Source organism: Manacus candei, unplaced genomic scaffold, assembly GCF_025592945.1.
Source record: "Manacus candei isolate 608988 ecotype Guabito, Panama unplaced genomic scaffold, ASM2559294v1 h1tg000014l, whole genome shotgun sequence".
Classification (NCBI taxonomy): Eukaryota; Metazoa; Chordata; class Aves; order Passeriformes; family Pipridae; genus Manacus; species Manacus candei.
This window is the reverse complement of record NW_026138062.1, coordinates 14,353,174-14,380,104: the sequence shown is the minus strand read 5'-3', so window position 1 is coordinate 14,380,104 and position 26,931 is coordinate 14,353,174. Positions and strand designations below refer to the sequence as shown.

The 26,931-nt window shown below is 34.8% G+C and overlaps 1 protein-coding gene across 4 annotated transcripts in view; it reads left to right on the top strand.

Annotated features, from left to right (window-relative positions):
• Positions 1 to 26,931, top strand: part of PIBF1 (progesterone immunomodulatory binding factor 1) — a 114,977-nt gene that overhangs the window by 61,662 nt on the left and 26,384 nt on the right. For all 4 annotated transcript variants that reach the window (XM_051780451.1, XM_051780450.1, XM_051780452.1 and 1 more), the window contains 5 exons: positions 6,764 to 6,929; positions 10,024 to 10,174; positions 14,199 to 14,289; positions 18,538 to 18,640; positions 22,232 to 22,362. In XM_051780451.1, coding sequence (XP_051636411.1) covers positions 6,764 to 6,929; positions 10,024 to 10,174; positions 14,199 to 14,289; positions 18,538 to 18,640; positions 22,232 to 22,362 — 642 coding nt within the window. The remainder of the gene's footprint in view (positions 1 to 6,763; positions 6,930 to 10,023; positions 10,175 to 14,198; positions 14,290 to 18,537; positions 18,641 to 22,231; positions 22,363 to 26,931) is intronic.

Here is a 26,931-nt window from a genome sequence, read left to right as displayed (position 1 = left end):
TATGTATCTAAAAATAGTTTTTGAGGAGGAAGCACTGAAATTATATCACATCCCTTATTATATGTTTATTGGTTTCTTCAGATCCTTTCTTTTTGTTAAGGATGCTGTTACTGATGTCTTCATACTGATAAAGTTGAGTTAGGTTATTTGAATAGATAGTGTGTTTATTTCATTGAAGCACATAAAAAAGAGTTAATCAGGACTGATTATTCAAACTGGCGAATAACAGTCTAGGTAAGTGACTTTGAGCAAGCTAAGCATGCATCAGCAGCACTGAACTATCAGAGTTGCAACCACACCCTATTTTACTTTTTAAAAAAAGCATGACAGGAGTTGCTCTTCTTTTTTTAAAGTAGCCCAAAATTAATAATTTCACTTTTAGGGAGTGAAAGACTAGATTTGACATCCATCAGAGCTCCAGGATTGAGAGAAAACTCCCTACTGAAGTTTTTTTATGAAATTCTCATGACTGAAGTGTAACTCAAAGCATAGGCTAGGCTGAAGCAGTCTCTGCCAATATTGTTGAAGTTATGTCTCAGTTCAGGAGCTAATCTTAAGTTTTACAGAGTCAGAGTGAAATGAAAGGAAGCACTATTGCATAGTCCAGAGACAAGGAAACAAAAAATATTTCAGTCCCTGTCAATCAGCATGATTCAGCAGATATATCTAAAGCAGACACATCTTTTATATTGTTTATTCTTCCAGTTCTTAAGAGATGGAACACTCATCATGGTAACTAGCTCACTGTAGCTGTTGTAGAGGAATTAACAGAGATAAGCAGTTGCCTATATAGTAATTCATCATGATGCACCTTTTAGATGTATATTCTACTGCTCCACCTTTAACTTTGCTCCTTCCGAGTCATGTAACAGGTTAGTGAGAAGATCAGTGCAGCAGCTAACCTGTTTCTTTCTATGGAATAAGGCATAGGAATACACGGGAAGTATGCATGTTCTCATCAGGTGATGCAGAAAAAGTGTCCAGCCTGGTGTATTCTGGGCATTAGTCTAGTTAGGATAGAAGGAATACATGGGTTCTACATACTGAAGAACTCCTGTTTATTGCAAAACTAATTTTGAGTTTAGGTGTCCTGAAGCTACAGGTAGTGTAAACCAGATGTTTATCTTGCTGAGTCTGGATGTTTGGAACTAGCACTTCCTACACACGGTGAAATACTATGTGGAAGTGTTGCCTCCAAGGAATTTGTTTTGACAGAATGAGGATCAGAGGCCAATGCAAAATAAATGCTTAGAATGCTGCAAAACACAAAAATCTGCTTTGAAGCAAGCAGCTTTAAACAAAGCTTCTAAGCTTTCTCTCGCAGATTTTACTGAATCACATGCAAGAGTACTGTATGTTTAATTACTTGATACGAAGCAAATGTGACATCTGGTAAGAACTTACATGTTAAATCAAGTTTCCCCTTTAGCATTTAAGCTATGTGTTTCTGGATTTTTTTTTTTAATTACAACCTGAACCAGGAATAGTGTGCTATAAAAAAATCTCAGCATGTTGTTTGGGGAAAATAAATGTTAAGTGAAAATTATATCAGCAAACAAATTTTTCATTGTTTAAACAATTTGTAGATGACGTGCTTCATCTTCTGTTTTGTCATTATACTCAGAACTTCTTTGTTGTTTGTTGAAGGTATTTAAATGTGTTGTTACTAAGTGCATTGTTATTTTAGACCAGATCAGAAATAAATTATTTTCAAGGCATGAATGAATCAAAAAATAGTACAAAAGACTGAAGTGCCTATAAACTTAGTGTGAAAATCTTCATAAAATATGTGTATTTAAATGAGGAATGACAGTTTTCTTACTCATTTTGTAGTAAATATTAGAGCAGACTTTCAGTTTGTGAAACCAGCTAGATATATAACTCATCTGACTTATGTGCAGTGCTGGAAAAGCTGAACAATGAAAGCATTTGAAACTACGGATCAGAGTTCCTACATTTGCAGTTACTTAATGGGTAGCGTGTGAATGCAATTCCGGGGAAATTTTTGGTTGCTCAGAAAGGAGCCAACCAGTTCTTAATACCAAGGATCAACAAGAGAACCAGTGGAAGCCAGATCCTTTGAATACCAGTGTTTGAACTGGAGTCTCACAGTTTGCTGCATGTAAGGACAGCGTTTGTGCTGTCTGTGGCATGACTTTAATTTAATTTAGGCCTATCTAGACCACTATTACTCCAGTGACTCCAAGTGGGACAATGAAGAGTAAGGAAAATTCAGTTCTGTGCTTTTGTACTTAGCTTGGGAATCTTTAGAAGTGAGGAAACCTTAACAGCCAGACTCAGTTGCAGGTGACAAAGTTAAACTGGGATTTGAACTTCATATTACAAGAAGTCTGGGTAGGATTTGATGAAGGATGCTAAATGACAAGGTGACATAGGATTAGAGACAAAAGAAAACCAGAATTAGGAGAGTACAGCTACAAGATAGGAATGGAAGTTGAATAAGATATGAACTTAGGTAAGAAGAAAAACAGATGCCCTGTGTATAAAGAATGAAAATAGAATTGGAATTCAGAAGACATCAGGGCTGGTGCTGGGACAGAGAGGGAGAAGGGCAGGAACATTAGAGGACATGTTGGGACTGGAAGTAGGTTTGCAATAGGTTAGGGAGGAAATGTCTGTAGCATTTAGGATGTGTTGCAAATTTGGCACTGAAACAAAGCACAGACATTTGTACAAATAGAAGAGTATATTCTAATTATTTTAAAAATCTTAAATCTGGAACTGACTCAGCTGTGGATTCTGGATGGTTTCAAAACTTACAGGGTTTTCTTAATATTTTTAAACTTGCAAATAATTTTTAAAATATATCCCAAAAAACTTCAGGTTGGTATAATCAGGTTTGCAAAATTAGAAAGGGTTGGTGTTTTGTATCATGTTGGTAGGACTTCCTTTGGAAGACATATTATTTGTATTTGCTTGGCATTCTTTCTTATTAATAAGCTTAACATTAGGATTTGCTGCTGCTGGGATGCTTCATTTTACAAATTTATTGTCTTCTAATGTACTTCATTGTTCAATTACCTTTTTGAGTACTGCTGTACATCTCGGGTTTTGTAAATGGGATAGACAATGGTAAAAAAGAGTCTATTTCAGTTAGTTAAAAACATTACAGTTACTGTCTCATTTAAGAAGTTGGAAATGCTAAGTGAATCTCACTTTATACATATATGACAGAAATCTTTGATTATCGGTATTAGGTTAGGCTGTGCTGATGTGTTTTGTGGTTCCTCCATTCAAAAAAACCAGTTGGTTGCCATACTTTCTTCTGTATACACACTGCATGATTTTACCATGAAATCTTTCTGTTTGCTCTCATTTTATGCAGATTTTGACAAATTATTTTTTCATTATCCACTGTTTGCAAAAACAAACTCCTCTGATTTGAAAAATCTTTAAACCATCCTTACAAACCAGAGTGTAAATCTGTCTCTGAATACTCCATCTTCTACTTTACTCTAGAAATAACTTTTTTTATAACCATTATGTCTCTGCCTTAGCACAATTCAGGCATCATTGACTGGTCAGCCTAATGGCACAGAGACATAATGAAGCTGGAACCTCATTCTAGATGATTCTTCCATATGTTTTTTCTTTTCCATTCTTTTTCATTGGCTCAATCTGTAATTTCCCTTTCATTCTCAACCCTCATTCTTCTGTGAGATTAAAATCTCTACTCTTTCATTATATCAAGTTTGCTAAAATTTCTTGATGGAGAAAAATCCTGCAGACCCACATTCCACAGGGTTTTTTTCCGTAATAGTAGTATTAAAGCATAGGGTGGTTTTGTTTTCTTTTGTTTTCCCTTAGAGACCATCTAGGCAGATGAAGGAATGTGTTTCAGCACATTGTGTTACATGACTCTATACACACATGCACACACACTTGTGCTGAAATAGTAGCCAAGAAGCCAGAGATACTATCTGGCCAAGTAAAAGCAAATATGACAAAGAAACTCTGAATGGTGCTACGGTGGAGGAGTTACTAGTCCGATCAACAGTGTAGTAAGGTCAAAAGAAAACTGACCCTTTGTAACCTTGTCAGTACAAAACAGATCACGCACATGTAAGCTGCTTCGAATTTCCAAAACAAAGCAGAAAAAAAATAAATTTCTGAAGTTACTGTTCATGACTGGGTTGAGAAGCATGCTCTGGAAACACCCAGTTGATTAAGTAGAATCATCAGAGAGCTACAGACTTCTCTGGAAAGTATAGAAAATAGATACAGAGAAGTACCTACTTCTGCTTTGCATAAGTTTATGCGTGTTTCCGGTGTGGAAGCTCAGTACGGCACAGATCATTGAACCTCAGACTAATCCAAGGTCTGAAGCTGTGGACAGGAAGGTATTGTTTGTGTTGAGGTGGAAGGTGCAAATTTGTTGTTTAGAGTCGATAAATATGACTAGTAATTAAATAAATTTGTGGGTTTCACTGCACTGTTGGCTGGATGGCATGTATCTTTGTGAAGACTTACTCGTTTTGGAACAAAGCATTCTTCCCAGGATTGTAAACAATGTGTATACCAGAAAAGATTTAGTATCATGTCTGCAACCAGTCATGTACAAAATATGGAGAATTCAAAAGTGCTGAATTTTTTTTTGTATCATAAAATGAAAATAGGAACATACAGTCAGGAAGGAGTGATGAAATACTTAAATTATCCGCACTTGAAAAGCATCCCCAAACAAAAATGACAGTAGTAGTCAATATCTAGATAGGTAACTGGCATTTAGCAGTTTGAGTGCAGTAACACTGAGAACAAATGTCTTACTACTGAAAAAGAAAATTGTTTTTAAAAGAAAAACCTTTTCATGAGCTCAGTAAGCAGAACTTCCAGTCTCAACCTGTGTGGGAACAATCTCATTCATGCACTGGACTGTTTACACATACACAGATGTCTTCAGAGTGATTATCAGGGGCATCATAATGGCACCTGTTTGTTCTATTCAAGTTAATTCCAGTGAAAATTGCTTCCTCTTTGTGCCTTAGAAACATTCCTACATCTGAAATCCTCAGGGAAAATATCTGAAGTAATCCCCTTGTTTTTGTTAAACACTCTCAATCCCACCTAAAGATAAGGTGCTAAATAGACTGGAATTGTGTTGCAACTGCAATTTGACAAATGGCAAGTAACATAACAGCCATGCTGGGTTGGAGTAAAGGTTCATCTGGCAATCTAACCATTTGTTGTTAAGTGGCTTCGGTGTGAGAAGTACCATCTTCCACTTACTAGTTATCAAAGGATTTCTCTGCTGCAAGTTGTTCAGTGTTCTCTTGAGAAAGTGTTAATTTTTAGCATCCCCAGCATCTTATGGTAAGGAATTTCACAGCTTTCATGTATGAATAGCAACTTATATTTGTTTACATTCTGCCTCATTAGTTGCTTTCTCATTCATCTATTCAAAAATACAGTCGACTCCTATTTTCGTTCTCCATGCTGCTCATGATGTTACAGGCTTCCTATTTCTTCCTTTTCCCTCTCTTTTCCAAGCTGTAGAGTCCTAGCTTGCAGAAGTAATTTATTGCACACAGTGCGATTGTGTAAGTGTGCAATGTTGCTGGTTGTCAAAGGCAGTCCTAACTACCCTTCTCTGATGCTTTACCAGCTCTATTCCTTGTGAGGTGAAGTACTAGGATGGTTGTCAGCACTCAGTAATGCAGGCAGCAACATGGAATTGCAAAGTGACACAGTGATTTCTGTATTTTCTCTATTGCTTTTACAGTAATTCCCAAAATGCTAGTTTTGAGCATTATTTAAAACTGAACCAAAGTTTTAATGGATTTATCTATTATAATCCCAAGATCTCAGTCATGAATGAAAACAGTCAGTTAGGAGTTCATCACTCTATGTAGATGGTTAGGAGCATTTTTAAAACCTGTGATTTACTTTGCATATATCTCCTTTAATTTCATATCTTATTTAATGCTAAGATTTATGAGGTTTTCTGCTGTTCTTCACCTCACCCTAATTTTCTACAGTCCAATAATTTAGTATTCTATCAGCAAACCTTTTTATACCTCGATTTTGAGATTGTCTGTTAAGTAGAATGAATGAGTAAAATAGATGAAGTCCATTTCTGAGTAGAATATTATTTATCTGTCACTTAAAATTACGTTGTAGTGATTTTCTCGAAGTTATACTTCATTTCTGCTTTTTTTGAAGGACCTGTGGTCCTGAGTGACTGTGGAAATTAATACACCATTGTGGTCTGACAGTTCTTCATGTCTTTGGGTGCAGGAAAAAGTAGTGTAGCTGATATTCATGATATCCCAAGGGATGCACCATTGATATCACTGATGCCTAATACCACTTCTCCCTATCACATGTAACACATGGTGGTAAAGAGAGAAAATATTTCCTTAGTATCTCTCCCAGGAAAACACTTCACTACATGCATTTGTGTGCCAAGAAACAGATTCACATTGATCTAACATTTTTAAAAATAAGAAAAAATAAGGTATACTGTGAGGTCATTGTCATTTGATTATTAACTACATATTTAGGAAAGGCATAGACTGAGTTTTCCATACATTGTGTTGCATTGTCATTATAATATTGAATTTTCCTAATGATGTTTCAAATACAGGTTACAATAGTTACATAGATAACCATACTAATACCTATGAAACTTTCAAAATACTGTATTGGTTCTTGAAATTTATACCTGCAATGAACAGAACTAGCATATATTCTGTGTTTGCTTATTTTTGAATCATTAAAACTTATTTTTTCATTTTCCTTTCAGGTACAGACAAATGCAGCTTGGCACAGAAAGCAAAGTAGCTGAACTTCTTCACCAAAGTAAGTTAAAGTCCTTTGAAACTGAACATGTTCAACTCCTGCAACAAGAAACAGCTAAGAATCTTTCACAGTGCCAAATGGAATGTGAGAAATATCAGAGAAAGCTGGAGGTATGTTATATAAAGAGACATTTTATCAGGCATTATGTAGTTGTTTTCAATTAGAATTTAAAATGGAAAAGTTTGGGGGGAAGGTAACAAAGAACGTAACATGGATGAGTTAGTATCTCCACCAAATTCTGCTGAGGTAAGATTGAACGACAAAGCTTATTAAGTTTCATCACTTTAGTGGAGAATAAGACTTCAGAGAGAGGAAGAAGGCAAAACAATCTCTCATGGAGAGATGTTGAAGAGAGTGCATCATTCATGTGAGGTATATATACTGCTTTTATCACAAAGCTGCTTATGTCAGTCTATGTGATAATTGTAGGGAAAGAAGACAGTTTCACCAGATCAGTTACGGTGAATTCAGTATCATTATTTAAAACTAGGATCTGTAATAGTGCTGTTACATAATAAAATACTTTTTATTGATATGCAATTCTGGAACAAATTTTTGCAACTAAAAAAAGTGAAAGAGAGCATGGTGTATACAGAATTGAAAAGACCTAACCTTGCTACTCCTAGCATGGTAGGTTGACCTTGGTTGGGTGCCAGACACCCATCCAGCCACTCTCATTCCTCTTCCTGAAGAGAATGGGGCTGAGGTAAATAAGTCTAATAAGTCTATAAAGTACATGGGTTGGTATAAAGATAGGGAGATCACTTACCAGTTACCATCATGGACAAAACAGATTTGACCTGGGGAAAACTAATTTCACTTATTACCAATTGACACACATTTAGATGATGGGAAACAAAGAAAAAAACTGAAACATCTTTCCCCACTCCATTCTCTTATGTGTTAACTTTTCTCCATTTCTGACTCTTGTACCTCCCTGTCCCACAGCACTGCAGGGAGGGATGGGAAATGGGGGTTTGAGTCAGTCCTTAACAGCTCTTCTCCATGATTCTTTCTCCTCACACTTTTATCCTGCTCTGGTGTGGATCCTCTGGGCTTCTTTTTCCTTCAGGAGAAAATCTCATACTTGGGCTCTCCAGAGGTTGCAGTGCCTTTGGGGCATGTCTGCCTGCTCCAACCTGGGGTCCTCATGGACTGTAGTGTGGACATCTGCTTCGGTGTGCTTTCATGGTCTGCAGGAGGGCAACCTGCTTCACCGTGGGCTGCAAGGCAACCTCTGCTCTGGCACATGGAGCCCCTCCTCCCCTCCTTCCCTCACCTTAGTGTCAACACCATGGATATTTCTCACATTTTTTCCTTCACTCCTCACTGCCATGCAGCATTTTTGTCCTCAATTAAGTACAGTTTCCTGGGGGTACCACTGCTTTGGCTGAGAGGAACAATCTGGGCACCTGCACCCACAACGCACCTATTTACATAGACCTGAATGACTGCTTATCTCTACAAGCTTAGAATTTATTATCTTTCAAACATGTACTTCCAAAAATGTATCATATCCTGTTCACTTGTTTTAGTCTTGGAAATGTGAGTATTCCACAGAGAAAATTTACTTTAAAACAATATTTCTTTACCTGTCCACAGTTAGTCCCAAAATCATATCATGAAGTCCAGTTTGTGAGATTTAAATGAGATTGTCGGTGTATGTTTAAATCAAATATCAGGGCAGAAACTGGAAGGGTAGAAGAAAGTGCCAGCAATGGCAGCCTTTGTTTTTTGGAAAAGGATGCCAATCTTCAGGTCCCAGGAACTATAGAGTGGAAACAGGGAGTTTTAGATAGACTGTAATTTCTTGTTTTGTCTGTATTGGGACATTCAGATACTGGCTGATGAGGTTGGTTGTGGTCACAAACACTGCAAATGCCAGTTTTGCTAGACTTAGAGGTTGCTAAACAGAGTTTTAATTGCACAGACGTGTGAAACTTGGAGAATGTAGTTCAATTTGAGTTATATTTTCGTTTTCTTTGTGGATATGTATTTGATGTAATTATAACTTGAATATTTGACTTTCAGTTCCACTAACACTTTTGGCACTTCTTTTTCTCTTTAGAGAGACACTTTTCAACCAGTGCTCTTTCATGAAGAAATGTTCTTGCAGAACTTAAATATTTGATGTCTGAAGTTTTTTTTTTTTTGTTCCTTATGATTGAATTCTCTTAGGGTTTTTATTTCCTTTCTTAAATATAACATTTATGCACTAAGGTTTTTTCCTTACCTTTCTTCTAGGATACTAATCTTTATTCATAATGTGGTCACTAGTGTCTTGTGGCTCAACTACAGCTGGTTTGTGAACTAACTCTTGCTTTTATTTGGGGCGTAGAGTAGTTTCTCTTGCTAACTAGGAAACAGATTGTTTATATGCTGCTGAGCCTTAACCTATACATTTATTTCTTCTGTGACACTAGACTGATCTTTTTATATTCTGGTGGCTTGTTTCTCTAAGCATTTTGCATTCTTTAGTGGTGTTGACAGTGAATCTGGTATTACTGCTATGTACACTATTCATATATTTCTGTGTCTCAAGATCTGTATTCACTTGTCATTCTGAATGTGTGTGATTTTTACTTAGGAAACTAGTATTAAATTTAACTGCAGTACCCACCTGGTTATTACATTACCTGTTTTGGTGGGATTTTTCTGCAAAGCATGTAGATTACTACTTTACTTCTCAAGAATTTGCTTATTCCAGTTTGTTGTATATTTATGTGGTCAGTGTTGTTTCCTGTTATAAAGCACTCTATCAAACTTTAGTTATTATACAGGCCTTCATAACTTTTACTTTTGAACATGAGGTTTTTTGTTTAAAAGAATTGATAAACTGAAATCTGAATCCCGTTAAAGCAACAAAAATAATTGCATTTACGCTATTCTGACTGCCGTGTGTGAATTTTTTTAGTTGTTACCTTGATTTTCCTAACTTTAAAATTCTTGCAGCTTTTTCAGTGATTCTTAGAGTTATGCCTTTGGAGATAGGCATAAGTGATATGACTCGAGACTGTAATCTGTGCAAAATCATATAATTGAAAAAATAACTACTTTTTAAAGTATTTTAATCTTTTCTGTGCAAAAGTTACATGAAATATTTAATATCCTACTGCTATGCATTTTACATGTATTGTATTTTGCCACTTTCAAAAGTAGCTGTAATGCTTGAATCTCTGGTATTTTCATTATTCATTCTCATAGGTGCTTACGAAGGAATTTTATAGTCTTCAGGCTTCTAGTGAAACACGCATTATTGAGCTTCAAACACAGAATTCGGAGTTTCAAGCAAGACTAGATACTTATGAAAAACTTGAAAAAGAGCTTGATGAGATAATATTGCAAACAGCAGAAAGTAAGTTCTGTAACGAGTTATACTCTGTCTGGGGGTGTTTCTGGCATTATGACAAGATTTCTTTTTTTTCATGGCACTTGGAAAGTAATACAGTGCCTGTCATTCTTCCTTACGCCTGACAAGACAGTAATTATTTTGATGAAAATATTAATGACAGGTTTCTAAATGTATCTGTAAATGTGTATCAAACATCCATATGTCTAAGTTTGTGTTTATTAAAAATCATCTCAGTATTCTGTCATTTCTCTTTTCCTTAGTCTGATAATCCATTATAATTGGATATGGTTTTTAGGATTCTGCTGTTATTTATTTTAAATATTAGGAAACCCTCTTTCTTGACAGACAAATATAGGTTTCATAATACATGATTAATGTGAATTCTTTAATTAATTGGAAGGGGAGGAAAATTCTTCCATGTGTTGTATTAATAATAATTGGATATTAAGTACTTGTTTGTTGCAGCTAAGTCTGTATTGAGTACTAAACCATGGATTAAATTCATACCTGATTAGTCTTGAACATATTTGTGTCTGATTGGCAAAAATAAAAATATCTGTTCCCAAACAGCAAAATTTCTGTAAAACCTCTATTGATTTGATTCTCGGCCTAAATGAGTCCACAAAGCAAGTAATTTCTAATTTGAAACTCTGACTCTAATCCTGAAGTCTTTTAGCCTGTTCGTAAATAGAGTACAATTCTAAACTAGAATAGAGTAAGATTCTAAACTAATTCAACTATCTTCTTATCCTTTTCTCTTTCTTTGCTCCTCAAAAAATATTCACAATTTATAATGTGTTCCAGGTAGAAGATAATTTCATAAACTTTATATGCAAAGAACAGTGTATATCAAAGTATGTATTACCAAGATGCAGTGATGTCACGGTATTTTTAGTAATTAGACTACACATAGTTTATTAATTTTATACACTGCAGCTTGTACTTAGAATGACCTGACTACCCAAAGGTTCCAATCTGACCATAAGCACATTTGCTATATACATGTTTATATTTATTTGGTAACATGTTTTTGGAAGTGTATATAGAAACTTGTTTAAAGAGAATTTATGTATTAATAAAGAATTTTTGGATCTTACCTTCATTTTTTCCAAGGAGAAGATAGAGTTCAGAAAGCTGGTTTTTGTTCACTGGTTTACATTTTCTTATGCATCTTAGGATGGCATTAAAGATTTTACAGAACTAAATCATTCTTAACTTCTTCTTAAGTATCTATTTTAATTACAATTTACAGTCTATGCTACAATATGACTTCGAGAAATAAAAGTTTCCAAATGAACTGTTCTCTTAAAATATAATTATTCATTTTCTGATTTCATTGGAGAAAAAAAGACGTTACGGTTTAATATTATTTCAATTTACTTTTTATTTAATAATGAACTTTCTATTATTATAGTGTACTTGATATAGAAAGTTAGGATTAATACTACTACTAGTACTAAGACTAGTATCTGAGGGAAAACAGAAGAAAAAAAGTATTTTTTTTTAAAAAACACTTTGAAGGGGAAGACAGATATACTTCCTCCTGTGTCTCAAATTATGTCCTGATATTTACATGTCAAATATAACTAAAGGTAGAAAAATAGTTGAAAGGAAATATTTTTCAAATTGAATATATTATGGAAAAACTTTAGTCTGTCTTCTGGGGAATATAATTTAGACTGAGGCATTGTGTGGAAGACAGTTTTAACTTTCTATGAATTTTAGCGATAATAAGGATTAGTCTTCAGTCCTGTGATCACTTCTTTATATTTAAATAGCATATAATATTTTTTTCTTTCTCTTGAGTCATAAAGCCTCCACTGTTTTACAATATGGGGGGATGCCAGTGAAGGTTGGGTTCTCTGGACTTTTTAGTAAGCCGTGTGTTTGCACATGTGAGATGGCTTTTGTCATATAATATATAAATGATATATATTATTATATATATTATAAATAATAAATATATAAACTTTTTAATTTTTCCTTTGGAAAATGTGCATGTGGAAGAGATCACTGAATTTGTACTGTGAGTAACCCATCATTATGCCTCACTTTTTTAATATTGAAATGATATGAAACAGACTATTCAGGAAACTATCAAGAATTTATATACCCACTTCTTATAGCGTCTGAGTGGTTTCCACATGAATAACAAAAATAAACTTTCTTGGCATTTATCTAGTCTTCCTTTTCAGGGTAAAATCTTCACTCTAGCGTTTTTTTGTTGTAGACTAGTTGTTTGATTTTTTCTTGCTTCCATGGTTAGTATCTTCCTAAGAAAAAGGACAAACCTATCTATATCCTCACAATGGCACTTTTTTTGGCAAGTAGTGTATAAAACTGTTGTTAATAAGTGTCCGCTAACTTGTAAAATGTATGTTTTCCATCACACAGTCAGGTGGAGAACCTGAAATGTCAGAAGAGAAGAGAAGCACACACTGATACAGAACATTACCTTGACTTGATACCTACAACATTTCAATTTTTTTGTGCTTGTTTTCATGATCTGACATTTACTGAACACTTCTGACAGATATGAATTTACAGGGCAGGATCTCACTGATGTTTTTCTGCAACATGCAGCACTGAATTTGTAATCAAAAAGAAGGGTATTGACAAAGGCAAGCTAAATTACTTTTATGTTTTCCTGAACCATAAGTGTTTAACAGCACTGGAGAGTTCCCTGTCATATTTAAAACAACCCTGAAGTTCTGGTGCATTTGTAATGCCACATTAGTAAAATTTTTCTGTCATACTTACTGGAATTTCTGTATTATTTTTCACATAACTAGATATGTGACTTATCATAAATGCTCTACTAGAGGCTTTTATCTTTCTTCAATGTGTTTTAAGAATCCTTTTTTAAAATAGCATTACGAGGGTATTAGGCAAGTGAAGACAGAAGCTATAGCATTGTGCAAGTTGTTGAGAAGTGAAGGTATTTCTGATTTTGAGGTACTTGAGCATTAGGAAAGATGAGTCAGATAGGACTCTTATGTCATTTCCTCAATTTGTTTCTCCTGTTCCCAACTACTTGATTGATCAAAGCTGTTGTGTGCTGCCTGGGCTGGTGTTCACTTGTCCTCCCTCCTTCTCTCCTGCCACTCCCCTTTTCTCATGGTCCCCCTTTATCCCTCTTCACTGTCCCCATCTCTCTGCCCCTGCCTTTAACTCACACACACACTTCTCTTTTTCTTTCTTTTTTTTTTTTTCTGGCCCACTTCATCTTACAGCAGAGAGGAAACCTGAATTTCACAAGCTGAAATATGAAAATCTATACATATTTTAATCTTGCTGCAATTGGGATTTCTTTTCAAAGCAATTGTAATGTGTTTAAATTCCTTAGAAATGCATTTTCAAAAATCAATCATCTATGGAGGCAGAGATTATTTTTTTATATTTTTACTTTGCATAAACATAAGAATCTTCTTCTTGCCCTTCTCTGAAGATGTTTATGACATTTGTTTTCCTCAAATGTGGTGAAATTTCTGACCACCACAGTCTTTCAAAAATAATAGTTAGCAGCCTCACAGTGACATCAGCTTCCTCAGCAACATCAGATGTGTCCCTTCTGGTCCCATGGGCTTCGTTATGTCCTGTCGCCTTAAACACTTCCTAATTTTATCTTCCTCTACATCCTCATATATGCACAGAAAATTAATTCTTTAGTAAAAAAACTTAGTCTAATCCTCTACTGCTGAATTGAACTTATACTACTAGTATGTATTTTATGACCATACCAATAATATGAATATTCAAAGCCTCTGAACTCCTTTCCTTTTCTTTCTTATTTCATGTCTTATGTTAATCATAAAAATAAAAGGTGCTGTAAGAAATTAAAGTATAGCACTGTATTAATGTTATTTGTGAACAAAATTGTTCCATTTAAGTCCAGAAGGTTATACCAACTGAAAATTTAGGTTCTAGAAAAATATTTTTGTATGTGTAGAGTTATAAATAGAATTGCTTAGAAGTTTATAAGTTCTGGCACTGTTTTTCAACAGTACCTTTTTGCAATTTTTTTCAGTGGAAGATGAATTTGAAGCTGAAAGGGTTCTCTTCTCATATGGATATGGTGCTAATGTTCCTACAACAGCCAAAAGACGACTAAAGCAAAGGTAAAGAAAAGCACCTCCTGAATTTACTTATTCAAGATAAACTAAATGAAGATAAGTGCGTTATATTTTCTCTTGGAATCCATCCAGTTTGATTAACATAAGGAGGTTTTTTAATTACGTAAGTATATGGGAATAGATTGAGGACTAGGACCTGTTAATGTGGTTGATGCATATGAATGAGCATATACATGTTTTTCTAAGTCTTTTTAAGATCTCTTTTCGTTGACTTTCAGAAAGATTAATTTTAATCGTATAAAACTAAGCAGCTGTAAAAACAGGTTAGTTACATTCTTTACATTTATATAATAGGAAATATATTACTAATACCGTAAAGGTTATTGTATTTAATGGTAAGAAAAACAGGAATGTCAGGAAATTAGGAAAGACAAGTTTTCAGAACATCACTATTTCATCTTTATGACTACAGGATCTGATTCCACTTACATTTTTTCTGTTTGCATTGATTTGACCAATTTGATAATTTGATCAATAGATTAAAAGGACTTGTAGGTGAATAACATACCTCTTGCTCATACTCATTTTTAAATAATAAATTTATATTATGCATTGCCTTTAAGAAATAATACTAACATTTGCATGACTCATTGTGAGCCCATGTGTTGTGGCTATGACTCACTTCTCCCAGGCAACTAGTAACAGGGCAAGAGGAAATTACCTCAAGCTATGCCATGGGAGGTTCAGGTTGGACAATTTCTCCATAGAAGGGGTTGTCGAGCATTGGAACAGACTGCCCAGGAAGGTGGTGGAGTCACCATCCCAAGAAGGATTCAAGAAATGACTGGGTGGTACTTAGTGCCATGGTCTAGTTGACAATGTGGTGTTCAGTCATAGGTTGGACTGGATCTTGGGGGTCTTTTCCAACTTTAATGATTCTATGAATGTGGATTTATTCATAATACTTTTAGACTGTGACTACAGTAAAACCTCTGCTGTTGTTCAAAATTAGGATGGTAGTTCTCCTAGGATGAGGCTTATTCCACATAATCCAAGTGTGCCCACAATTGCTCAAGTGTAGGAAAGTCAGCTGCATAATTGTGCTAGTGGTAGGTTTTGACCAAAATGAGAAACTCCACCATCATTGGTGGGCACACCAAGAAGAGTATAAAGACAAGGTGAACATACACCATAGATTCACAGTGTACATTTCTATCATTCAGAAGGTTTAATTGCAGTTTTTGTAATTTATAGCTGTTTTTTTACTACAAGTATTATTTTATTTAATTGGGTTTGTCTTTTTAACCCTCACCTTCTCCATGACAAAGAATATTTAATGTCAAAAGTTACTAATGAGAATTAAGGGCAAATGATGGTCTGTTCATATTTTCAGCAAAGATTTATGGACCACCTACTATTTCTTCTGCCCTATATATTTGTTTTCAAATGTTGTCGATATGATTGTCAATCAGATTAGACCTATTGTGGACCAAGTTACATATTGCTGACTACCATAAAAGATTTTATGTTGTACTTAACTTAAACATGGCTTAATTTGCTCTTTTAAGCCTCTTCAGATTGTTTCCTTGTAAGATTTCTCTTTACACTGCATAAAAACGAAGAAGAAGAAAAGAACAAGGGTGTGGGGGTGTGGAAAAAAAACTTCCATAACCCTGTTGTAGGTCTGGTTTAGGAAACTGTTGAGAGTCCTATAGTATCGTTTCCTAAAAGTTCAGTTTCTTCCTCCTTTGTCAATAGTTTGGGAACTTCTCTGAGTTTCAGCCTATATCCTTGTTTTTCCCCACCTTATTAGCTTCAGTTTAGATTATTTACATATATAAGAATTGTGCTAAATCACTGCTGAATACTGAATCTGATGATCAGTAGGCCAGGATTTCAGATATGCTTGGAAGACACTTTCTGAGCTTAGAAGTGGCTCTGTCATTCAGAATGTCATTGTTCCAAAAGGCATTGACTAATAAAACTGATTTAATCCTTCATAATGATGTTGGACACTTCATAGACTTTCTCTGTCTTTTAAAATTAAAAAAGCCATAGAAGTCTGTGTATGGTTTACCTGCTGTGCAGAAAATGTGTGTGTTGCCTTCGGCTCCCAGAGTTTTTAAGCAAAGACTCTGTGACATAAGCTTCTATGTTTAGAACCATTAAAGAAACACAGGTAAGTTTTCTGCTCTCTAGGATTGCTCTGGAGTCCACTACCTGCTCTTTAGTCCCTGCTATATGGGATCCTAAATGAGAGGCTCTTTTAAGTTCGCATCATGCACTTCAGTTTCTGAAACTTTGTACAAAACCTGCATTTTCAAGCATAGGGCATTGTGGGATCTGTACTTCTTTACCTACTTACCAATAACAACTATTTCATTACTTTGGACATAGGCACCGTACACCCATAGTACTAAACTAAACATCCTTGGGAACACTCTGAAGCATCAAGACCAAATGGCATGTAGTATCCCATTTCCATAAAACTAAATTCTCATTGTGGGTTAAGCTGCACGTGAACGACGCATTGGCAATGATTTGCTTGCCCATGCTAACTTCTCACCCGTGCCTAGGAACTGCTTGGGAGAGTGTAAATGAGAAAATACAGAGTATTACCAGAGTGACTCTAGTGGTTTGCTAACAATAAATTATCACATTCTCGAGCAGTGCATAATTTTCTAGTATAGTTATAATAAAAGGTTTCCAGAATAAGATGTCTTTGCAGATCAGTCCCTTTATGCCTTTGCTTCAAATTAAAACTAGTCAAAAAATGTATCAATGAGATACATATAAAGTCGTATTTGTGTTATCCTTAAATACTTGCAAATTCAGGTCAAGTTCACTGAATAGTTGTAGCTGGGAAAATTGAGATGGGCTGCATTCCTAAAGTTGCCATGGGAAGGTATCCAAGTTTTCCCTTACACTGTAATAGCTACTAGTCAAAGAAGTGGTTCATTTCTCTTTTGTGCTAGATGAGATCTTCACACATATCTCATATCTCCTAAACAAAAATCTAAATAACTAGTTAGGAGACTTAACTTGTTTTTCTCAGTTACTGTTTACACAACCTAATGTTCCTTGTAGGAGGAACTGAGAGAACCAACCTCATGGTAAAAACTATTGAAAATTGTAGGTAGTTCCTCTCACAATAGGCAAAAGTAAAAGATTTCTACATGAAAGGGTAGGTTTATAACACAGATGAAAAATACTAAGACTTCTTCCAAATCTAAAAGTGTATTCCATTTTACTGAGGAGGAGGTGGAAGTTATGACTGGTCAAATTTTCAGAGAAACTTTGTGCACTCAACTAGCTTTACACAGTGTAAGCCTCAGCTTAAGGGTAAATATAATCTCCCTATCAGTCTGCTTTAGACCAGTTATCCTCTCATAGATTCCCTATTATTGTCAAGAACTGGTTGTGGAGTTATTCAAGAACCCTCTGGATGCAATCCCGTGCAATGTGCTCTGGGATGACCCTGCTTGAGCGGGGAGGTTGGACCAAGTGACCCACTGTGGTCCCTTCCATGTCCTACTGTGATTAATAATAGTTTGGAAGACTAGGTTAGATGTCTGGAAGTAGGCTCTGCAATTGCATATTGAATCTGCCTATGGATCTGTGCTGTTAAATTGATGATAAACTCTTGATTTGGGACATGAAGTGTGCAAGAGATTGAGGATCTTATTTTTAACTAGGTTGTTAAGTGTCCCAATAATCCTTTCTCTTCAAGGTAATTTGTGACTGTATGTAAGAGTTTATTTTTAAAAAGTGGCAATAACGTTTAATTATTTAGCATATTAAATGTCGGACAAAACAATTTTGCTTCTGTTTTGAAAATGATAAAATACTACATTTTTCAGTGTTCTGCTATGAAATGTATATTGATGTGTGGTTTTTTAAACTGTTATTTAAGGAGAAACCTGTTATAGTGATTCTATAAAGTTGCTAAAAAATAAATACTCATAATTAGATGAAGCATTTTGACAGTATTGCTGTAACTGTATAGTACTGGAAAATTATATAGGTAATTACTTTGTATAAAATACTACAATTGGCATAACTGTGGAGATGCTATTTCAGTGCTTTTAAATTTTGTAATATTTTCATTGTTTTTCTAAATTTGACCATGCAGCATGTTTAACTATGTAGTTGATATATATTAGTATTTAAGTATTGGTGAGAAATTAAGGCAATCAAGTTCTGCAATATGATGCGAGAATTTCTTTTACCTATTTTGGAAAATAGTCCTAAGTTGGGAAAAGTTCAACTTGAGCTTGATTTTTATTGGTACAGTGTTCACTTGGCAAGAAGATTACTGCAACTAGAAAAGCAAAACTCATTGCTTGTAAAAGATCTGGAACATCAGAAGGAACAAGTAACACAGATTTCACAAGAGGTAAATTACTGCTACACAAAAATTCAAATCAGTAGAAACTCTAAACATTGCAGAACAGCTGTTCGTAAAATGAAATGTTTATTATCTATTTGATGTAAAAAAATGGCCTCATAATTAACCAAAGCTCTATGATAGAAGTTTTCAAAGAAGTTTTTATTGTATTTTGAAACTAATATTGAAAGAGGGATTATTTTAGGGACTAAACAAGAATGTGAGGCAGACAGAGAGCATTTTGATTTCTGAACAGAAGACCAGCTAGCCAGACTAGTTTATTCTGTTTGATACTTAATTGTTCAATGAATACATTGTTACTTTTTATACAGCTTTTCTCTTAAATCACTTTCGAAGACATTTCTGTAAATCCTTTTCTACAATTGTTCAGTTTTTGAGTCTTTGTTACAATGAATTTAATTTAATGATCTTTTAAAATTCTATATATAATACCTGAAATTACATATTCGTTTGACTTGGAGAACAAACGCTAAACAAAACTTAGCTTGAAATGTCCCATAATTAGGACAAACTAATTTTATGAAGTATTTTTAAGACTGTCTTTTAACTTTCTCTTAGGAACCAAAGAACAACTATGTTTTCTATTATATATTGCCACTATGGAATTTCTAAGCTTACAATGTTATTTAACAGTTTGATTTTTAAAGCCATGGTATTTATAAATTAGGATTACTACACCCAAGTACTCCACTGGGCAAATATTTGAATTTTCTACATATTTTTAAATTATGAATTTTATGTACTTCATATGTATATATATGATTATATATAGTATTTTAATGAAAGATGCATGAACAGTGAAGTCTTTTTTTTTTAACCAATACTATAATTTATGTATTCTTCTTAAGTATATCATAGTAATTTGTATTTGACTGAAACATAGTCTTTCAAATCTTTACTTGCAGACATCAGGAAATTGGTGAATCTATTGCTTGGTATTCTTCCCTATCATTGTTCTTTATCTTTAATCTTTAATCTTTCTGGTTTTCACTTCAATATGTTTCTTACCCACATTAGTTTTATATTTGCTTCTAGATCACTGATGAAAGATTGAGTACCAGTGACCTTAGTTCAAATTCTGGCAAAATTCCACTAGAACATCTTCACCTCATTTTTATTCTGCCATTAAATTCTTGATTTTTATCATTTAATTTTATAGTTTAGATCTGAATGTAATCCAGTACAAAGTTAAATGTTTTGCAGATAGCTAGTGCACAGTCTACTAACATCAAACCCTTATGTGTAAATAAAATCTTTTAAGACCTGCTTTCAGTTAAACTTACGTCTGGCATTCAGGACTGAGCACTAAAGCAGATTTATTTCTTCCTTTTTTTAATTTTGCATATGATTATAGGTAATTTGTTTGATAATAATTACTTATGCCATACTGCTTGCCATCCTTCAGTATGTGCACAAGGAGTTTACGCTTGTGAACATAGTGGAGTGGAAAGTAGTCCATTGTTCTCATGTTACACAAGCTGATCATCTGACTTGTTTTCAAACAGATGCAAAAATTTTATTGAAAACTTCTGTGTTTTCATCAACATTATATACAGTTTTACTGTATCTCTGCCATATTGGATTGTACTGTTTCTAGAATTTATTTGCTTCTATTTTTTGTCTGCTGGTATCAACTACCCCCTTGAAGTTGTAGCTCCTGTGGTAAATTTCCTGCATTTCATATTTTATACTGATTGCTATCTATTATCTTTTTTATATAGTTAAAGTTCTCAAACGTGTGTTGCTGTCTTTAAATCATTCCCTGAGCCAAGATAGATTTTTACTCCAAGCTGTTGTAACTTTCTTGATTTTTATTTTTTTAAGAACAAAAGAGAGATCCTGTAAACTACAGCATGCTTAGGGAGCCCATTATTATTCTTTTGATTGACACTTTGTTCAGTCATTTAGAAGAAATCTAGAAAATGGATAAAAAGTTGAGGCAAAAGTGATTATATCAACTCTTAGTTTTGAATTTGCATTAAATACTGCTATTTTGGTGCAGTATTTAAGATACAACTGGGTTTTGTTAGCTTTTTAAAGGAGGGTGGAAAAGAAAAATAATTCAATAACTAAAATGGATGCTGTAAGACTCTTCTTTTGGTCTGTCCTTGAAACAATTGCTGTTGAGCTTTACAGAAAGAAATCATATTGATCCTCTGGGAAGGTTCAGCATTACCAAGAAGAAAATACTGACTTCTCCATAATTTCATTCATTTTAAGGAAGTCTGATATACTGTACTTGAAAGTTGGAACCCTATGGAAAAGCTCAGCTACTGAAGAAAAACTTGTCAGTCTTCTGTTAGTCCTATTATAGTTTGTCAGGTTTCACTTAACTGCAGGATCCTATTTCGACAGCATTAGAAAAGAATTTTTCCTTAAAGTCCTGTTTCTGATGCTTTGTGTAGCAGTGACCTGCAGTGTTAAAGTAGGTATTGAGAATTTCTTTCTACTACAGAAGGTTTGTTGACCATGCCTAGGACAAACAGAATAAAGGAATTCTCATGACCTGATCCGAGAAAGATCCTCAGCTGGTGATAATCCATTTATCGCCTCTGAAACTCACTTAGTTACTCTCAGTTTAAGTGGAAGCCTATATATATCAGCTTCTGCAAAATAGTGATCTGTAAGTACTACATCTAGAGTCCAATCTAAATTTTGGAATTAATTCACTTTGCAGAAATTTGAACAGCAGTGCCACAATTGATAGATAGAGTCCCTTTTGTCTAGAAGGCTAATATGGTCTTTGGGTAACTTAAAAAGCAACTAGCAAGTCTGTATACAGAAAAAATGGTACTCTGAATGAACAAATTAATTAGCTGAGTAGTGGGCTTGCAGCTGAATGCCTTTTTGGAACCTTCACCGGACATTGTATTTTTTCGTGACTTATGTGTACTCCAGCTGCTGAAACTACTAAATCTTGTTGTATGATCTTAATTCTGTACAGAATTTAGTGAATGATCTTGTTATATTGCTCAAGATGCAGACCATATCATGCAAGATTTTTAAACCTAGTGATCCTAATTTGTTTAGGGAACAAGGCTAGAAAGGTTTATTTCCTACTTATGGGAATGACAGTTACTTTATACTAGTCTTTTAAGCATCTTGTTGGATTTTGCTGTTCATATAGAGTAACGGATCAGAAGAAAGGGATTTTTTTTTTTCCATTTGGACTGTATTTTTATCTAGATTCAATTTCTGAGCTGAAAATTCCACTGTAATAGTATACTGTTTTTAAAAGTCACCAGTCAATAACACCACAAACAGAGGTATTGACTTTACTTTTTTTTTTTTAATCAATGGAAGCTGTTACATTAAAACTCTTGAAAATGTAGATTAGGGAAGTGTAGAGAGTAGCATGATTGCAGTGAAAATAACATATAATTAGAACAGAAAATTGGGAGGATAATATACTACTTATTAATTTAAAGGTGGTTTGTTTCCCCTTTTTTTTTGTTTGGGATGTATATTATTATGCAACTGGTAAAAATCAATAATATCTAATAGTAATTCAATAATAATCAAGTAATTGTACTTTATAAATAATAAAATTTTTAGTAGTAATACCTTTTTTTTTGACAGCTTGACAGAGCAAATTCTTTGTTGAACCAAGCACAACAGCCGTACAAATATCTCATTGAAACTGTGCAACAGAGAGATTCTCAAATAAGTCTACAGAAAGAACATATTACACAACTTGAAAAAGATGTCAGGTAATTAAAATCACTATTTCTTTTTTCACTTTCTCTTGAACTGAAAGTGAAATTACTTATGTGTTTATCATTAAGAAAAAATGTTGCAACTGACCACAAAGTGGGAGATGTTAACACTTCATCATTGATGAACTCCAGTCTTTATGCTGGAACTCTAGTATCTGTGATTTCACTCGTAATGTCAGAAAAAGGGGCTTTACGTTTGGAAAAGCAGCTATGGCAGTCAGGTTTAAAGTGAATTTGGAGTTGAGAAGAGCTCCCATGAAGCAGAGGAAAATTCAGGAGAGTAAAAGGAAAGAATGACACACCAGATGTACAAAAGTAAAAAATAAAGAAATATAATCAGAGAAAAATAATAGACTAGTCCACCAGCAAAGGTTATTTTAGGCATAAGCAGAGCTTATTCTCTAGTGGAGGCTCTCTGATTTGCTGTTATATTTGTCTGTCAGAACTTTCTGACCACTGACCAACTTCCCAGCATCATACAGTTTTAGATGATGGTAATAGGAAAATGTCTTTCATTATTCACATAGTAATCCAAAAGTCTCTCAAAAGTTAGAAAAGAAAGGAAGTAAATAGATGAGGTCATTTCTGAAAGTGTATGTTTCATGCTTTAAAATATGTAAGAACTTGAATGCATAATTAACATTGATTTTCTGGAGTATGCAATGGCTCATTGCAAATAATCTCAATGCCCAGGTATTCGTCTTAAATTTAGCCTACAAATTAAGGTACCTAAATTAGGGATTGAGGTCAACTTTCCTTGGTGGAAGTGACATCTCCAAGAAGCAATTCAGATTTTGGATGGAGTGAGTCATTTCCTAGAGATGCCTGTTACTCTCCATTAACTGTAAAGGGAACTTTTTTCATCTTAAAGTGCCTCAGGTTAAGGAAGAAAATGGATCTTCCCCACAGTGTGACCATTCATGGTAAACATACCAGCAGTATTCTACTGTGGGGAGCTGGGGTGTGCTCACCACTAGTCTCTGTTCCTGTAAAGGAAAGTGTGGTCTGACAAAAAAATATTGTAGCAAAAAAAGTAACACTTTGTACATCAAATATTTTGGTAAGAAGTTTTTTTCCTCTAGTTTCCAATATTCCTTGTAAACTAAAAACAGCTATTATTCCCCTAGTTTGCCTTGTTTCGTAGGCCAGTGAAATTCTTGGAAACAGTCTAATGTCTCAGGGCTTTTGGTACAATCTGTAGTCCCTAATTTTGCTATTCATAACTCCTTGCTATTCATATTTAAAACAAAGGTCCTAAATTAGTGGCATTCCCCGGCACACAAGAGAAATCATAATCTGGTATAAATTGGTAATGTTGGTCCTTTACTTTCCCATAAGTGAGAGGAATGTTAAAGTAAGAGATTTCTAACCAGGGAACCATTACATTCAAGCAATCTTTTGTCATGAGGATAACCTTTTGATATCTGCTGGATTGCAGATTGGAAACTGATGACAGTTTTAAATTAAAATATCCCTTAGGTGATTTCAGATTACTTTGTGGCCGAGTCGAACTCCCAGCTATTCCAGAACTGAATCAGAATGGGATTTAAGTAAATTAATGATAATCCCTAGCAAATATATGCCAACTGAAGCTGTGCTGGATCAAAAGATTTAGCCCACTATTCCTAACCCTCTTAGTTTATTAAACAGCATTTTGTTGCTTTGTGTGTGGAATATTTTTGAGAGGATGAGTTCAGAGAATTAATGCTCCTCAAGGAGAGCCCTAAATTCTGCAGATAATGTTGGTGTTATTAGAAAAGCATTAGTGAAAACACTAGGCATGGTTTATGAAGCCCTGTTTCTCTGTATCTCAGAGCTGAGGAAAAATTTTAATATTTGTAAGACCATTTAAAAAAAATTGTTCTTTCAACAATTACCTATAATTAATAGTTAATACTGCAATTCTGCAGAAGCCTTTCTAAGTTGAGGTTTAATTTGCGCTACAGTTACACAAAATATGGGTTTTGTTTTAATTTTAAATACAATAAATGCATTAGTTGTATTTCTAAAAAGCAATTTCACAAGTACCAGCTAACGGGAAAAGTGTTTGAATTCTTGTTTTCAGACTGATTTTTAAAAATACTAGTGATTTTTTTTAATATATTTTTTTAAATCTTATATATGAGTACCAGACTCTAGATGAATCAGTGTTATATCAATATGCCTGCACCCTCATAATGAAGACCAAATACTTAGTTTTACCCTTACAGCTGCCCTATGCTTGATCGTGATTTTCCTTACTTTTTGTGTGCAGAATCTGTGGTGGAGGAATGTTCTTTTCGTGTTGTGTTTTTATGTCATCTGCTCATCAAGAAATACGGTTCTGCATTATGTAAATCACAGATTCCCTAAGCAGAGGAGTCATAGCTGTGTTATCAGTGCCAGTGTTCTCTATCACGTCTCACTTGAGTGTGGAGGGATCAGCAAGGACTAATTTGCAAGTGAATTTACTTTTTTAGTCTTAATCCATAATTGGCTTCTGTACACAGTGATCATGGCCAATAATCTTTTTAGAACATACTCCTAGGGTGATTAGGTTCCAGCAGATTTCCAAGGATGATGAGTCAGTACTTTCTTGCAACCTTATAAATGTTTTGCAATAATTGAATTTCTGTGTCTTTTGAGAAGTTTGTTTGTTGCTACTGGATGTGAGCTTGATTCTATGATGAAATAGACCGTCCTGTTGAAATCAGCTCAAGAGGAAGGCAATTATGAGGAAGGCTATCTATGACTGAAATCTCATTTCGGATGTTCTTGGGCCATATCTTTACCAATTTTTCACAAAATGGCCTAAAGTCACTTATAATGTGGTCCCTTTACAGACAACAGGTGTGTTCAGGATTCTCCACCCTCATAATTCTATTAAAGTTTCATTTCTGACAGCAGTTATTTCTACAACAGGAATGGGACAGATTCAGGCAGACCATTTTGATATAATATTTTTGAGAAGTCCTGCAGATCCATCTAAGTTTCCTTTCAACATGGTCTTCAAAGTTCACATCCACTGGAGCAGCTTACATGCCTTTATCATTAAGTGTCATTACCTCTAGAGCTAAGGCTGTCTTTGAGACCCTCTGTATCAAAATGTCTTCCTCACTTGGAAGGACTGTCCAAATACTGCACAAGATTGCTTGTGTCAATAGCTGTCAAACTGAATCACAGAGTGGTGTGGATTGGAAGGGACCTCTGAAGATCATCTAGTTCCACCCCTCTGCCATGGGTAAGGAAATGTTCCACTTAGACCAGGTTGCCCAAAGCCCCATCCAACTTCTCACTGAAAGGAAAGGAGTAGTCAAAATACTTACCAGACAGAATTAATCTCTTAAAGTACTATACCAGAACTGGAGATACTTTAGTGGCTTGCTGAGAAGTGTGTCTGTTCTGGACATCTTTCACACAGCTCTGTGGGTCTTTAGCCATACCTTGACTAGGAGCTGCAAGAGCTGTTGTGGTTGGGGTAAGTGCTTAGCTGAGCACCTGTCATAGCTGTTAGTTATTTGCATGAACAACTTAGGGACCCATTGCCAGGTTATTAAAGGTGTGGTGATGTCACTGCTTAGGTTCTGTGTGAAGGCACAAGTGTATTACCACTCAAAGACAAAAGGAGAGGTTGTTTCAGGGTAATGGAAGCTCTGTTAGGTGTTACCCACACCTAATGTTCACTACCACTCTCATTCCCATACCCTTAGAATTCTCCCAGACAGGCCATGGGCTGTGCTGGCACTTGGCCTTGAAGAGAACTTGATGGCTCTGGAAGCAGAACAGTTGTGCACTGAGCCAATGCACCTGCATATATGTTTCAGATACAAAACCTCTGATACTGAGTGACAGAGCATCTGCAGGGTAAATTTATAGGTGGTCCACATGTCTCAAAATATTCTGTTAAATAACTTCTTATTTATGTTAGACCACATAGCACTCTCATTAATGAAAGTAAATTGCACTGGTTAATAAGAGTAGTGCTATGTGTGAGGATGACTCCTTGCTACTATGAAGAAATCTCTCTAGCATACAGTTCTTTAGTCAGAAACAAAAATAACACATTTAGCATTCCTTTTGAAAAGAAATGCTTGTAACTGTCATACTGTGGGAAAACAAATCTCTGAATTTCATTCTTATGTGTATAGTGAAGTAATTGTAGTTTTAGTACGTAATTTTCTGCTAAAAACATCCAGGTTTATAAATAACTGGAGACATTAAACAGGACTTCACTCATAAAGAGAGGATATTTATTTTAAATGCAGTTACTTACTCAAATTTCTCAGTACCAGTGGCTGGTTTTAAAAGAGGTTCACTTACCCAAAAGCACTCCTCAAAAGCCTTAACTGTGTGGCAAATCTAGAAGACACATAAGGATTTCACTCACTAAGAAGCTTTGTACTGAAATGTTCCTTACCTAAACATTTTGGGTTCTCTAATTGCCATCCAAACATAAAACTTGGCATACAGTGTTAGATAAGTTTTTCCCATCACAGAGTGGCAATGAGCTTTTTATGAGAATATTACCATTCTGTGAAATATGTATCATTTATTCCAGTGCTACTTCAGTTTACCTGAGAACTG